The 13,992-nt window shown below is 41.3% G+C and overlaps 1 protein-coding gene, 1 long non-coding RNA gene and 1 pseudogene across 3 annotated transcripts; 1 reads left to right on the forward strand and 2 right to left on the reverse strand.

Annotated features, from left to right (window-relative positions):
- The first annotated feature begins 242 nt into the window (after positions 1-242).
- Positions 243-4,924, forward strand: LOC120640555 (annotated as a pseudogene). Its single transcript, XR_005661867.1, has 5 exons — positions 243-578; positions 666-866; positions 3,721-3,893; positions 3,988-4,090; positions 4,325-4,924. The product of XR_005661867.1 is annotated as a probable aldo-keto reductase 2 (transcript).
- Positions 4,925-6,706: 1,782 nt separating this feature from the next.
- Positions 6,707-8,663, reverse strand: LOC120640562. The gene is made up of 3 exons (XR_005661868.1): positions 8,099-8,663; positions 7,518-7,594; positions 6,707-7,047 (listed from the first exon to the last, which is right to left on the reverse strand). It is a non-coding gene; the product is annotated as an uncharacterized LOC120640562 (long non-coding RNA).
- Positions 8,664-9,728: 1,065 nt separating this feature from the next.
- LOC120640018 lies at positions 9,729-11,172 on the reverse strand. The gene is made up of 3 exons (XM_039915920.1): positions 10,669-11,172; positions 10,303-10,577; positions 9,729-9,753 (listed from the first exon to the last, which is right to left on the reverse strand). Exons 1-3 carry the CDS (start codon positions 11,170-11,172, stop codon positions 9,729-9,731), a joined length of 804 nt encoding a protein of 267 aa, XP_039771854.1.
- Positions 11,173-13,992: the final 2,820 nt, after the last annotated feature.

Consider the following 13,992-nt stretch of genomic DNA (forward strand, 5'->3'; position numbering starts at 1 on the left):
ACATTTCTATTTTATTCCTTCTGGGTCCTACCGTTACAAAAATCTCAGGGAACTAAACATCGGAGCATTTGAAGCTAAGATGTTGAAAATCACTAATGTTATGTTGAAAATCCACTGCCCACTGTAATTGACATCAGCTCTTACATTTTAGGGTATCTTACATGTGCAGTGACGTCATCACAGCCAGTCCACTGCCCCGCTGGCACAGAGCCCACTCTCACTCTATATACTAGCTCAGAGCTCCCCACCTGTCCATGGACCTAGACCACACCAGCACCACCAAGAAAAGTCACTGCCGGGCGGCAGCACCAACATCCGAGAGCAGCGGCAAGCACCTTGCAGCTGCAGCTCCCATGGCTGCCGCTCCAGTGTCCGTTCCCCGCATCAAGCTCGGCTCACAGGGGCTGGAGGTCTCCGCGCAGGGCCTCGGCTGCATGGGCATGTCCGCCTTCTACGGCCCGCCTAAGCCGGAGCCCGACATGATCAAGCTCATCCACCACGCCGTCGCCGCCGGAGTCACCTTCCTCGACACTTCCGACGTCTACGGCCCGCACACCAACGAGATCCTCCTCGGAAAGGTTGGTCGGGGGGCTCGGGTTTTGCATTTTGCTTCTTTTCAGTTTGCGCTGAAGAGGTTCGATGTAATGCTTCTGAATTCGGAGCAGGCGCTGCAAGGCGGGGTGCGGGAGAAGGTGGAGCTGGCCACCAAGTTCGGCATCTCCTTCGCCGACGGCAAGCGCGAGGTCCGCGGGGACCCGGCGTACGTGCGGGCGGCGTGCGAGGGCAGCCTCAAGCGACTGGGCGTGGACTGCGTCGACCTCTACTACCAGCACCGCATCGACAAGAGGGTGCCCATAGAGGTCACGGTGAGCGGACCTTCTCCATTTGTTTCTCATTTTTTTGGTAAGCTGGGGATGGTGCATGTGAACGCACAAGTGGAGGCTAGAAATACAGGGGGAAAGTTCTACAGTGATGGTGGCTGGTGGAGGCAGGTTTGTTTAAGAATCCGTAGCAAGGAGAATAGGAGTGAGAGGTTACACCGTTTAGAGGGTGTTGGGATCCTGGGACTAATTTTAATTTTTACCAGGTCATATCAGATGTTTGGATGCCAATTAAGGAAACTACACATGAGCTAACTATAAAACTAATTGCATAAATGGAGACTAATTTACGAGATGAATCTATTAAGCTTAATTAATCCATCATTAGCACATATTTATTGTAGCACACCATTGTCAAATCATTGACTAATTAGGTTTAATGGATTCATCTCGTGAATTGATGGAGAGATATAGGGAACAGAAGAAGGACTTGCACATGGTCTTCATTGACCTTGAGAAGGCATATGACAAAGTACCGAGAAATGTCATGTGGTGGGCTTTGGAGAAGCACAAAGTCCCAACTAAGTACATTACCCTCATTAAGGATATGTACAAGGATGCGACGACGTTTGTTCGGACATGTGATGGCAACACCACTGACTTTCCTATTAACATAGGCCTACACCAAGGGTCAGCATTGAGCCATTATTTATTTGCTTTAGTGATGGATGAGGTCACAAGGGATATACAAGGTGAGATCCCTTGGTGTATGCTCTTTGCTGATGATGTAGTGCTAGTTGACGAGAGTATGACAGGGGTTAATAGGAAGTTAGAGCTGTGGAGACACACGTTAGAGTCGAAAGGGTTCAGACTTAGTAGGACCAAGACCGAGTACATGATGTGCGATTTCAGCGCGACTAGGCATGAGGGGGGAGACGTTAGTCTAGATGGACAAGTGGTGGTCCAGAAGGATACTTTTCGGTATTTAGGATCGGTGCTACAAAAGGATGGCGACATTGATGACGATGTTAGGCATAGAATTTCAGCTGGCTGGTTGAAATGGTGGCAAGCTTCTGGCATCCTTTGTGACAAGAGGGTGCCACAAAAGCTAAAAGGCAAATTATATAGGACAACAATTCGTCCGGCGATGCTATACGGTGCTGAATGTTGGCCTACAAAAAGGCGACATGTCCAGCAACTGAGTGTAGCAGAGATGCGGATGTTGCGGTGGTTTTGCGGGCACACAAGGAGGGATAGAGTCCGGAACGAAGTTATTCGGGATAGGGTCGGAGTGGCACCAATTGAGGAGAAACTTACCCAGCATCGGCTGAGATGGTTTGGACATGTCCAACGAAGGCCTCCTGAGGCGCCGGTGCGTAATGGGGTTCTTGAGCGGGTCGATAATGTAAAGAGGGGTAGAGGTAGGCCTAAACTGACGTGGGATGAGTCGGTTAAGAGAGACCTTAAGGATTGGAATATCTCTAAAGAGATAGCTTTGGATAGGAGCGCTTGGAGACTAGCTATCAATGTGCCTGAACCTTGAACTTATTTCTTTCGGGTTTCATCTCTAGCCTACCCCAACTTGCTTGGGAAAAAAGGCTATGTTGTTGTTGTTGTTGGATTCGTCTCGTAAATTAGCCTCCATTTATGCAATTTCTTTTGTAATTAGTCTATATTTCATTTCATACTGCTAATTGGTGTCCAAACATCTGATGTGATGGGTACTTTACGAATGTACATTGGAACCTTTCTCTTCTGTAGTTAGTACGGAACTTGGCCATTAATATCAAGGAGGTCACTACATGGAGAGCTCTCTCAGCCCTCTCGCATATTATTATGAGGTACAGACCACATGAGGAGGAGGCAGCGGCATATAAGATTGATAATGCCATCAATTACAAATCAATTTCAGAAGATCTCAAAAAAGCATTAGTTTTCAAACTAAACATCCAAATCAAAATATAATTACACCATTCTGTTCGTTTCAACAAGGACTTCAAAACAAGATCTCACTTGAGTATGTTTTGATCAAAATAGCGAAGTTATTTTGTTAAATCAAATCTTACTTTCTTTATTATATAAATTAGTTAGAAGTTACTTCCTGTCATGTATGTTTACGGACTGTGAAGTTATTTTTTATTACCATAAAAGTTTTTTTAACATTTATCGACTAATGTTCCTTTTTCTTACCATTCACAGAATACAAAGTTACTTTTTATACTCATAAGTTGCACTCACAGACTATAAAAGTATTGAGAAGTTACTTCTTCGTATAAAAATAAAAACTACTTCTTCGTAAGTTAAATGTTACTTCCTACCACATTTAAGTACTGCAAATCAAAGTGGCGAAGTTATATCTTATAACAAACCCTACCATAGTTTAAGTAATATAAATTTAAATAGCCAAGTTATATCTTATAGCAAGGGTGTTAGCTAGCAGGTGCACATTACTTCAACAGAACTAAAGCAAGCAACATGTAGTGAGTGTACTCGCAAACTTTATGGAACGTGCAACCTGATAAAAGAAAAAAAAATCACAGAAATGCAATACCATATCGCCGCAATAGGACTGCACACGCAACCACATACAGCAGTAATTCAGCGTACGTCAGCAGCAGCCGCCGCTGCCGCCTCGAGGCATGTGGGGGAATGCAGTGATTAATTAAATGGGGCCCTACAATGATTTTGCTGTTTATGGCAGAGGTAGGAGATAGATGATCGATTATTTTCTAAAAACGGTGGGCTCTCCGGATAGAGTTATTTGGAGAGGCCTCTTCGAATAGTTTTTTCGTAATATCAAATCACCATCATGAATTTACCTAAAAGAAAAACCACATTTGGATCCTTCCTGGTCATCGATAAATCGTTGATTATTGTGTCATTTTTTTCTCATTGCTAGATGGGTGAACTCAAGAAGCTAGTTCAAGAAGGAAAGATAAAGTACATTGGATTATCTGAAGCATCCGCGTCAACAATTAGAAGAGCTCATGCAGTCCATCCTATTACTGCAGTTCAACTTGAATGGTCATTATGGTGTAGAGATGTAGAAGAAGATATAATTCCCACTTGCAGGTACTTCTATGAAAAATCGAACCCAAGGATTGTCCAGTAACTAAGTAGGAAGCTTTATTTTCTTAATTATCTCTTTTTTCTATGACGATTTCAGGGAACTTGGAATTGGAATTGTGGCTTACAGTCCACTGGGCAGGGGGTTCTTGTCCAGTGGGGCAAAACTCGTTGAATCACTGTCCGAGCAGGATTTCCGAAAGGTGAACTGACACTGATACCTATGGAACATTAATTGTGCTTTGGTTTTACTTTTCATAGGAGGTATTTCATACATTTTTGGAAGATTTTTTCTTCATTCTAAAGTCTAAACCATGTATCTTTGCCATTTACTTGATCTTAGATACATTTATGGATTCTACTCCTCAATTTGATGTATAAAATGGTCTAGATATAGTATGTTGCCTCTTACTAATGAGAATTTCATACTTCTGCAGTATATGCCTCGGTTTCAACCAGAGAACCTTGATAAGAACGCTCAGATATTCGAACGTGTCAAGGCAATGGCCGCAAGAAAAGGTTGCACACCATCGCAACTTGCATTGGCTTGGGTTCACCATCAGGGATATGATGTTTGCCCCATACCAGGCACAACAAAAATAGAGAATTTCAACCAGAATGTGGGGGCACTGTCTGTGAAGCTAACACCAGATGAGATGGCCGAACTCGAGTCGTACGCTGCTGCAGGTGAAGTCATGGGTGATCGTTTCAGATGGACAACACCTGGAAGGATTCTGAGACACCTCCATTGTCATCTTGGAAACCTGAATAGTTCAATACAATATCTTGAACTGCCGTATCTACAAGTTGTTGGACTGCAGAAGATGCTCTGGTCTTCGTTACAACTTACAAGAGCGTCCATATGATGTGCTTGTCTTTGCATGTCATGATGTGTGGTAGTGAGTGTGCAGTACATACCTCCGGCCGGTCCTATATCCGTGCTCTAGTGGCGTGATGAATAAGCTTGTGCACTTTATCAGGACATAGTACAAGTACATTGAATTTTACAATAGATGGCGGTGCACTTTTGTTGATAATCTTGTGCCCATTTGTTGGAACTAGTGAGTGCCCGTGCATTGCAATGATGTCTAAAATAGGCCATGCAAACCATTTCAAACTGTAAATTAACATAACTAGAATATTTTACGCGCTTTGTATGTCCAATCATATGACTGTCACATTAGAGATGATCGTGAACATAAAGCGAATGCTAAGATCTATAGCTCACAGCATAACATTTAAAACATCATGTGTTAAAATTGCAGGATATTCATATATTTGACAACAAAAAAGATAGAAATGACACTAATGGCCTTGTGATTCTAGTTATATCCACCTGCCACTCTTAAAATTCCATAACCAAGGGTAATCCAAGGTTCCATATATCTCCCATCAGCCAATGTGCCAACCGTATACTTAATTTGCAAAATATCAATACTCGGTCTACGTATGACATTTTTTTAATAAAAAATCATATGAAGGAAAAGTATGGCATCTTCCAATAATTTTAGCATTTTATCAACAGAAAAGAAAGGCTAAATGTTAGATTCGCACAAATTAAACCGGTTTAAGTGTGCTAACTATCATTTTTAAAATTATCATGCACTTAAAACAGTGTGCTCTGGCAGTCTATCAGGTAAATCCTAATAAACAATGGATAATCTCGATCAAAACGAGACGACGACGAGCATAGATAATACAAGCATGACATAATTTTACAAAAATAGAGAATAAAGCAAAGGTATTTACAAAAAAACTTTCAAATTAGAGCATTATAAGATAGCAGAGGAAAAAAAATATAACCTAGGAAAAAAATAATGAAGAACAAATAAAACAAATTGATAACTATGAAGACATGATCATGAGGATGTCAAGCCCAACAATGTGAATCCTAGTTAGCTCCAACCAGCAACAATTATACCTAAAACAGGGTCAATGACGTTTCCGGCGAACGCGCGCCAACTAAAAATTTCGACTGGGTGCTATTTGGCGATGGTGCGCCGCAGCAACAAAGCGGCGAACGAGCGCTGCAGCTAGCAAGCAGTGCACGGGCAACGCCAATAGTAGTAGCGAAAAGCACTGCTAGTTCCTTGCTCTACTCTACCTTCTACTCTATTCTTTTTTTCTTTTTTTTTCGGGACAACGGGTGTGTGGGTTAGTTAATGGGCGGGGGTTTCACATCTATGTGCATGTAGAGCTAGCAAAACTGAGAAATAAAAATAAAAAGTTCATGAGAAGATGTGGAACAATTCTTTAGTGTCACACTACTGGAGTATAAATAAAAAAATAGATTGGCTATCGTTTTAAAACAACATAAAAGAAAAAACAGATTGCACGTCAACGTTGTTCATCCAATATTGTTATCTTTTTTAACCATAAACTGCATCTTCACTTACAAAACCCAATGGTAATTACAAGAAATGTTAGTTTCCATGACGAATCAATTCTGTCATAAAAACCTTAAAAACCGTCATAAAACACTGTTACATCATAGATTGACACAGACTATGATGTTTCTCAACTGCCATAGAATTTGCCCTGAGCCCATACAACCCAACCCAAGCCCAATGTTAATGACAAAAATAAACGTAACCCAACCCAAGCCCAATGTTAATGACAAAAATAAACGTCACAAAAATCGTCATAGATTGAAACATGGCTACTGATGTGGACCTTGACGTGGCTGCTAACATGGCATGGACGGCAAGGTGGATTCTAACATGGATGCTGACATGGCACATTTATTATCAGTCCATCAATTTTAGGCCTACTTTTTTTTGGGCCCATTAGTCATTTCAGCTGGCCCAAACAGCCTATAATTTCTGCAATTTTAAATTTTACCAAATTTCAGCGCACTTTTCAAAACTACATTTTCCAGTCCATTTCTCAAAGTAGAAATTCCAGCCCAAATTACATAAAAGCCAGATACTAATTCAGTGAACACAACATAACTTATAGCATCATATCAGATACAATAACTCATATTTTCATTTAGCATCACATCAAAAACAGATGACATCCATATAGACATATGAAAACTACAGCAATTGAAAGTTGTCTTCCAACGACCAACTGTAAAGCAGGCGTGCGGCCTTTTTGTCTTGCTGTAGTTGAACTTCTTGTACAAATCAAATGCTTGAGGTTCTTAATCCTTGTCTACCTGCAAACATCATTTATATGAAGCAAAATTACTTAGTTGGCCAAAAACTTGATAGTTGCAAAAAATAAAGAAACATGTACATTTAAAATTTATATTGGTGCAGCCAAGAACTAATGTTGTACACAATCACAATTAAGAGCTAATGAGAGTATAGATAACTTCAGATAAAAGTCATTAGCATCATCATTTTTCTGTTGAGAAAAAAACAAGGTCGAGAGGGTTCTCTATCTTTAAACTTCGCAGTGAAAGCTGGATAAGACAAGAGCTCGACTTAATCATGAGAAAAAAGATCAAGCAGTACTAGCTATACAAGCTGCTATAGAACCATTGTTACTGCCAAACATAAGTATGGATCATTGAAAAATAGTTTTTAGCAACAGACTTGCATGATCGACCAAAGAAATAGTACTAAAATCAAGCAAGGATTAGGGTTTTTAGCAACAAACCTGAATAAAACTTCTGTTGCTTACCTGCTTGCCTGAGAGAAGTGCCGAGCTGCAGTATAGATTCAGAGAACGCAGCCCCAGTTGCGACGAGTTATTGTTGCCTGTAAACCACAACACACTAATCATCTAAGATGGATCTACACTGAATTGACAGAGCGACATCCTATTTGCACGGCACCTAGAAATAAAGAATAAACAAACTGTTTTTTTTAAGTGTACCTCACACATAAAAAAGGGGAGAACTAGTTTCTCTTGAAAGAGTGACATAAATATATATGGTTAACTGATAACACAAACAGAATCACTATGTATAAATACTTTAATGCAGTTTTCCAAAGCACCTATGTAGTTATGTACATTTTTCAGTCACAAGAGCAGATGCAGTGACGCAATTATATAGTGAGCAGCAACAGCATCCATAGTAACAATCTCACTAATTCAACAGTGTAACAATAATTTTAGACGCAGGCTAGCAAAAGAAAGCACAATGTTGCAGTTGCAGCACCTGAAAGTAGTTGCGGCACCTAGTTGCAGCAGCAGAAACAGGAATTGGCCCGCACAACAAATTGGGGCGCAACAGTAAGACAGTAATAGAATTAGCATACCTTTCTTGCATTTGGTCGAACAGGTTGCTTGCGCGGCAGATGAACTCCTTGCGCTGGAGCTAGGACTGCAATGGCGCTAAGATAGAGGAGGTTCTGCCGGCAGTGCAGCAGTCGATATACAAAATATGTATATGGTCAACACATATCAGGATCTCAATCAATTTGGGGTAGAATCGGAGAGCACGAGAGATGCGTACGCCGTATGCCCAGGCAAGCCTCCGCCGGGCCTTGTGCCGCCACGGACGGGGTCATGCATGGCGGCCAGGGCCACGCCCGGCGAATCCGTCGACCGCGGCAGCAGCTCGGTGCGGTGCACGGCCCTTCGCTGGAGTCGCAAGGATTGGGGCCGGGGCCGCCTCCCGCCTTCGCAGCGTGCTTCGGAGGCACGAGTTGTGCGGCGATGGTGGTGCAACGCGGGGTCGACGGCGAGCGTGGCACCGCCGATTGGGAACCCGCTGCGCGCGAGCGCGGGAGCGGATAGGAGCATCAGCGCACGGCGGCGCCTCGCCGGCAGCATGAGCTCCGTCTGGAGTGGGCGCTAGGGGAAGGGGCGGGAGTAGGGCCGGAGGCAGGGAGCTATAGGCGAAATCCGATCCAACGGTTCTCCTCCCCATATATACGGGGGAGTTGAAACTCCCCCCACATATAGAGTGAGTTCTAACTCCCCCCATATCTCTAATCACACCGTTTCTTCACGATATTAATCTCGTTTGAGCCCCGTAACATGATGATAATGTGTATTATGACAGTATAAATACTGTATGATTTTTTTTAAATTCAAAAACGTTAAATAAATAGTTAGTTAATGAGTGATAGTATATAGGGGGAATAGATATGGGGGGAATGGTTGGAGATAAGGAGTTATGGGGGGAGGAATTTTTTGGAGGGAGGTAGTAAAATATATTAAATAGTACGTTTGGGGGGAGTTGGATGGGGGAATGGTTGGAGAAAGCGAGCTGGAGTTGTCCGGAGGCATCTAAGGGCTAGTTTGGCAGTAAGGGGAGACCATCCAGGGCTGCAGTACTGCCCTCTGTCCCCACTATTTCCCAGGGTGCCATTCCCCCCTCCGCCGTTGCTGTTTGGCAGTAAAGAAAGAAATCATCAGAAATTTAGGAAAAATCTTGAAACTTTACTCGTAGCACGTACTTAACATGCTGGTCTGACACAGGTAACGCTCGATTTGCTGCCTGCAGCCCATTTGCTTCTAAACAAGACCATGTATGATGTATGGGAAAAATCAGAAACTCAAGTGTTGGTCTGACACAGTTCAAAGACGAATAACTAGAAAACCAACTGCTAACACCCAACACGAACATGTGTTGGTCTGACACTGTTGGCGTCATTTGCTGCGCTCAGGCCATTTACTTCTAAACAAGCGCATGCATAGCAAAATTACAAAGCTTCAGAAAATAAAAAAATAGAAAAAATAAAGATCATGATAAATTTGTCATTGTCATCATTAACACTAGAAAACATGAAAGATGAAAAAATAAGTTTAAATTTTGCAGTCCTGTCCACCCCCTCCGTATTTATTTTTACAATGAAGTTCGATTCTTATAAATTTGAATTAAGTACCATCTAATATCAAGGAAGATTTGGTTCTGCACTATATTTGACTTGTGCATGCTGATCAAATGAGCTGAGACATGAATTTCCTGCAAAGTATCAAAATAGATCAGAATATAAGAGGCTAAAGAAATTAAATAACTACTAATTGCCTTGTTATACATACAGAATTGCCTTGTTACATTTCATATAAAATAATAGTACTAGATTACATTATTATAAGAACCACACATAAGATCAACTAATTATTGTATGCAGCCCACATCTGATGGGCAATTTGGTCTCGCAGGGTGTTTCCATCAATTGATTCCACATCATTTGGGTATTCATCATCACCCTCTGGTATTTCAATGTAATCAGATGGGTCGATATTGTTTGGTTGGTGATCCAGCCACCCTTCATCCCCATTATACTCTCTAATAATATTGTGAAATACTGCTGCTGCTGGAATTTTAATTTGGTTTTCAATGGGATGGAATGTGCCCACTTCCAAAATTGGAAATCGCTTTTTCAGCACGCCAAAAGCCCTTTCAATGTGATTACACAGTTGTGCATGCCGATGGTTGAATAATTCTTTATAGTTTGCATATGACCTATGCCTCCTGAACTCACTAAGGTGGTATCTAACTCCTCTATACGGAGCAATGAACGAGGGTGTATTTGCATATCCAGCATCAACAAGGTAGAACTTCCCCACCGGCACATTAAATCCCTTATTACGAGCAGACCATAGAACTCTTGCAGCAGATGCAGATCCCTCCCATCCACATGATATGAAAGTGAATTTCAGATCAAAATCACAGGCGCACATCACATTTTGTGACAATGTTCCTTTCCTGTTTCTGTAAGGAGATGCCTTTTCTTCTGCAATGGTGATAGGGATGTTGGTGCCATCTATAGCACCAATGCAGTTCTGCAGTAAAAAAATTAAATCAAGGAATGAGTGTTGGAATCATGTGTCATGCGATTATGATTGGGCCAAGTATCTAGTACCTATAACTAACCTGGAAGAAAGGCATATATCGAGGGTTGGACGCAATCTTGACATGTATTTGGTATACATCTGGAAGCTTCAGAAACTTATGAGTAAGGGCTGGAATTATATCTAAGAACTCTGTAATTTTCCTATGTATAGTCTCACCACTATGTTGGAATCTCTTTTTTAGCCTCTCGATGCTCGCATTATGAGAGAGCATGAACATAAACATTGCAAACTGCTCTTCAATCATAACACCACGCGTGTCACGTAATAGATTCTCCACTCTAAGAAAGTGTACTATAGCTCTAAAAATCTCAGACTCCATCCTAAAGTCCACTTTACACCACCTCTCATGACCTTCTAAGACTTCTTTGACATATTTTGGACCGGTCAAAACTGAGGTGTGCTCTGGCTCTTTCTCATCATACATGCCCAATTGAAGTGCGAGGACCAGAACAAAAAATAATTCATCATCCTCTTCTTCTTCCTCTAACATGAATCTCCTAACTTCCTCTTCCCAAGAATACATGATCTAATATATAGATAATATTATTTAGTAAATTATTATTTACGAACATGGTACAAGGCAGCAATAGCTAAGGTAATGCCTAAAATAAATAGATCAATTTTATTATTATTAAAAAACAAAACTTTCAGCATGACAATTGTACTCTGGTACTAGCTACTAGCCTACTATCTAGCTAGCCCAAGCATGTCTCAGAAAAAAATAGGAATATAACAAAAATTAGTACACGACAGAAAATATAGCAACAAACATACTCAAACAACAGAAAGCGCCTTCTAGGAGACTAGTACTAGGATGCACTGCAGCTACAGTTGGTCATTTCGTGCACGGTTTCTTGACAGTTTAAAATTAGTACTGGCATTATTGATGCCTACCAAAGTTTGCAATAAAAAGAGTGCATGACTTAAATTCCAGGCCCTACTTCTAGGTATATAACAAAAATGGCATTAGGACAGAAACTGTGCTCTAGGTACTTAAAACCAAATGACATTCTCCAAGCTCTCCAAATCTCATGTCAGATTCAATCAAACATCATCTTCAATTCATCATCTATTGCACTTTCAAACTTCTATATTATATATTCATAAATTATGACCCATCACAACAGACCAAAGTGGAGAACTGGAGATAAGCCTTCAGTTCCGCATGCCCAAAGTTCTACCAACCCAAGAACATCATTCTGGTATTGTGGGAAGGTTTTACTCATGCAAATGCAATACATGGAATAAACCTGGTCCCACAAAAAATTGGGCCAAACCCTTTCATTCAAATGCAACACGTGGAACAAAAACATGTCCCTGGCGTAAGTTTAATGGGCACTCATCTTGCAACATATCATCAAATGGTGCTATGCTGATCTGAAAAGGCAACCTCAGTCTGTGTTGCATACAAAATACGTAGTACCATCAGATGTAATCCCTCCAGCCACAAACAAGCAGGATGAGCTAGTATTCAAGGACTGGTGGTGGCATGCACAGCAGTAGGTTCCCAGGCAATTTCAGGAGGGTTTCAATTTGCTAGCTATTTTGGTTGCATGTTGGTTGTGTCCAAAACAAATGCAATGCCTGTGTGTTCAAGGGGAAGGTGGTCATACGAGACATCCAGAATAAGGCTAGACCACTAGATTGTGGTTTATGGCAGGTGCAAGAGGGCCTACTGGTCACTCTAGTGAGGAAGCGCGTACATACCTACGAAGTAGCCCCGGAGCTCAACGTCAGGTCCCTCCCGGCCGCCATAGGGCTTCCCAGCCGCGGCTTCTTGCAAGATCTACAAGAAACGGTGTGAGGAGAGGAGAAACCCTAGCAGGGGCAAGAAGATGCAAGGGACGGGAAGGGAAGGGGAGCATCACCTGATGCGGAGGGGAAGCTTGCCGTTGCGAGGTCGTCAGAGGAGATCACGCGGCAGCGGCGGCGCTCCCCCGCTTGACCTCGCGGGGCGAGACTGCGAGAGGAGCGAAGCGACGAGTAGGGGACGGGGGTGGTGTCTGTAGGCCGGGCGCGATTCCGCAGGGGAATTGGGCTCACCCGGGCCGCAAATCCCTACGCAGTAGGCTTCCAAAGGTGCATACTGGACTTCACAGGGATGAATTCCGCGTGGGCTGCCAACCGGGGAAGCGACGGGGATCCCCGCCGGGATATGGGCTTCCAAACTAAGCCTAAGGGAGAGGGGGCAGCGGCGCAGTGCGGCAGATCTGAGTGGAGGGGGAGAGTGAAGGATGGAAGGGTTAGGATTTCGGTAGGAGGGGGATGACCCGATATTTATCTGACCTCAAGTGTATTTGGGCTGTCGATTCTGATCTGACGGTCAATAGCAAAGGTAGTATCAAGTTGGGCCTTCAATTTCATGGTTTGGACCAAATTGAGATTGTAAAGGCCCGTACTGTTTAGTATTTTTTTATTTTCAACTAATTAAGGTTGTATTGTTAAGTAAAATGCAAAAAAAAAATTATGTGATATACCCAAATACATTAATAAAATGTAATAGACAATGTGTATGCTCTTGTACAGAAGTTTCAAGAATTTTTGAACAGATTTGATATTTTCTATCATTTAAATGAATTTCTGTGTCTTATCGAAATTTTAAAAATTTTACAAGTTGGACTATGTGTGCATTCAATAAAATTTTAAAAATTACATGAAACTTACAATTAGAATCATATGTTCCATTCTAGCACATGTCTTGAAGATAAATGAAAAAAATCAATTATCTTCATGGGACAATTCAAACTTCTATCTCCAAATTATCACATAATAATTGCAATAATATCTAAACTTGGTTGAAAAATGCTAAAAATTGATGTGACAATATATTCTGGGTCCATAATCTTTCCAGAAAAGAATAAATAATTTTTACTAAAGCAGGACCACACATTGTTCACAAATGGATGCATCTCTAATATAGTTTCTTACAACTCAACTCAAACTTTAAGATTTAAGTACTGTATAACTTTTTTGAACTCGTATGAACTTCAGATTTGGATTTAACCTTGTGTTTACCATATCATTAGAAAATATGAAGTTTAATTACCAACTGTTATGCAAAAATATATTTTTCTATCCTCTTCTTAGGTGTAGAAATAAAGCCATATGAATATGACTCATAAAATAACAATTAACATAGAAATAAATAATATTAAATGATAGATCGTGATTTTACCAAAAATCAGAAAAAAGAATTGACAAATTTGAAGTTTTTATGACCAAAAAATACCAGTTTCAAGTTTTTATTATGAATTAAAAGGAAAAATATGAACTATACAGCAAGCTCAGCGCGACACGTGTCAGACTTATCTCTGGTTATCCACTTATGTATATATTTGTATAT

Source organism: Panicum virgatum, chromosome 7K, assembly GCF_016808335.1.
Source record: "Panicum virgatum strain AP13 chromosome 7K, P.virgatum_v5, whole genome shotgun sequence".
Taxonomy (NCBI): domain Eukaryota; kingdom Viridiplantae; phylum Streptophyta; class Magnoliopsida; order Poales; family Poaceae; genus Panicum; species Panicum virgatum.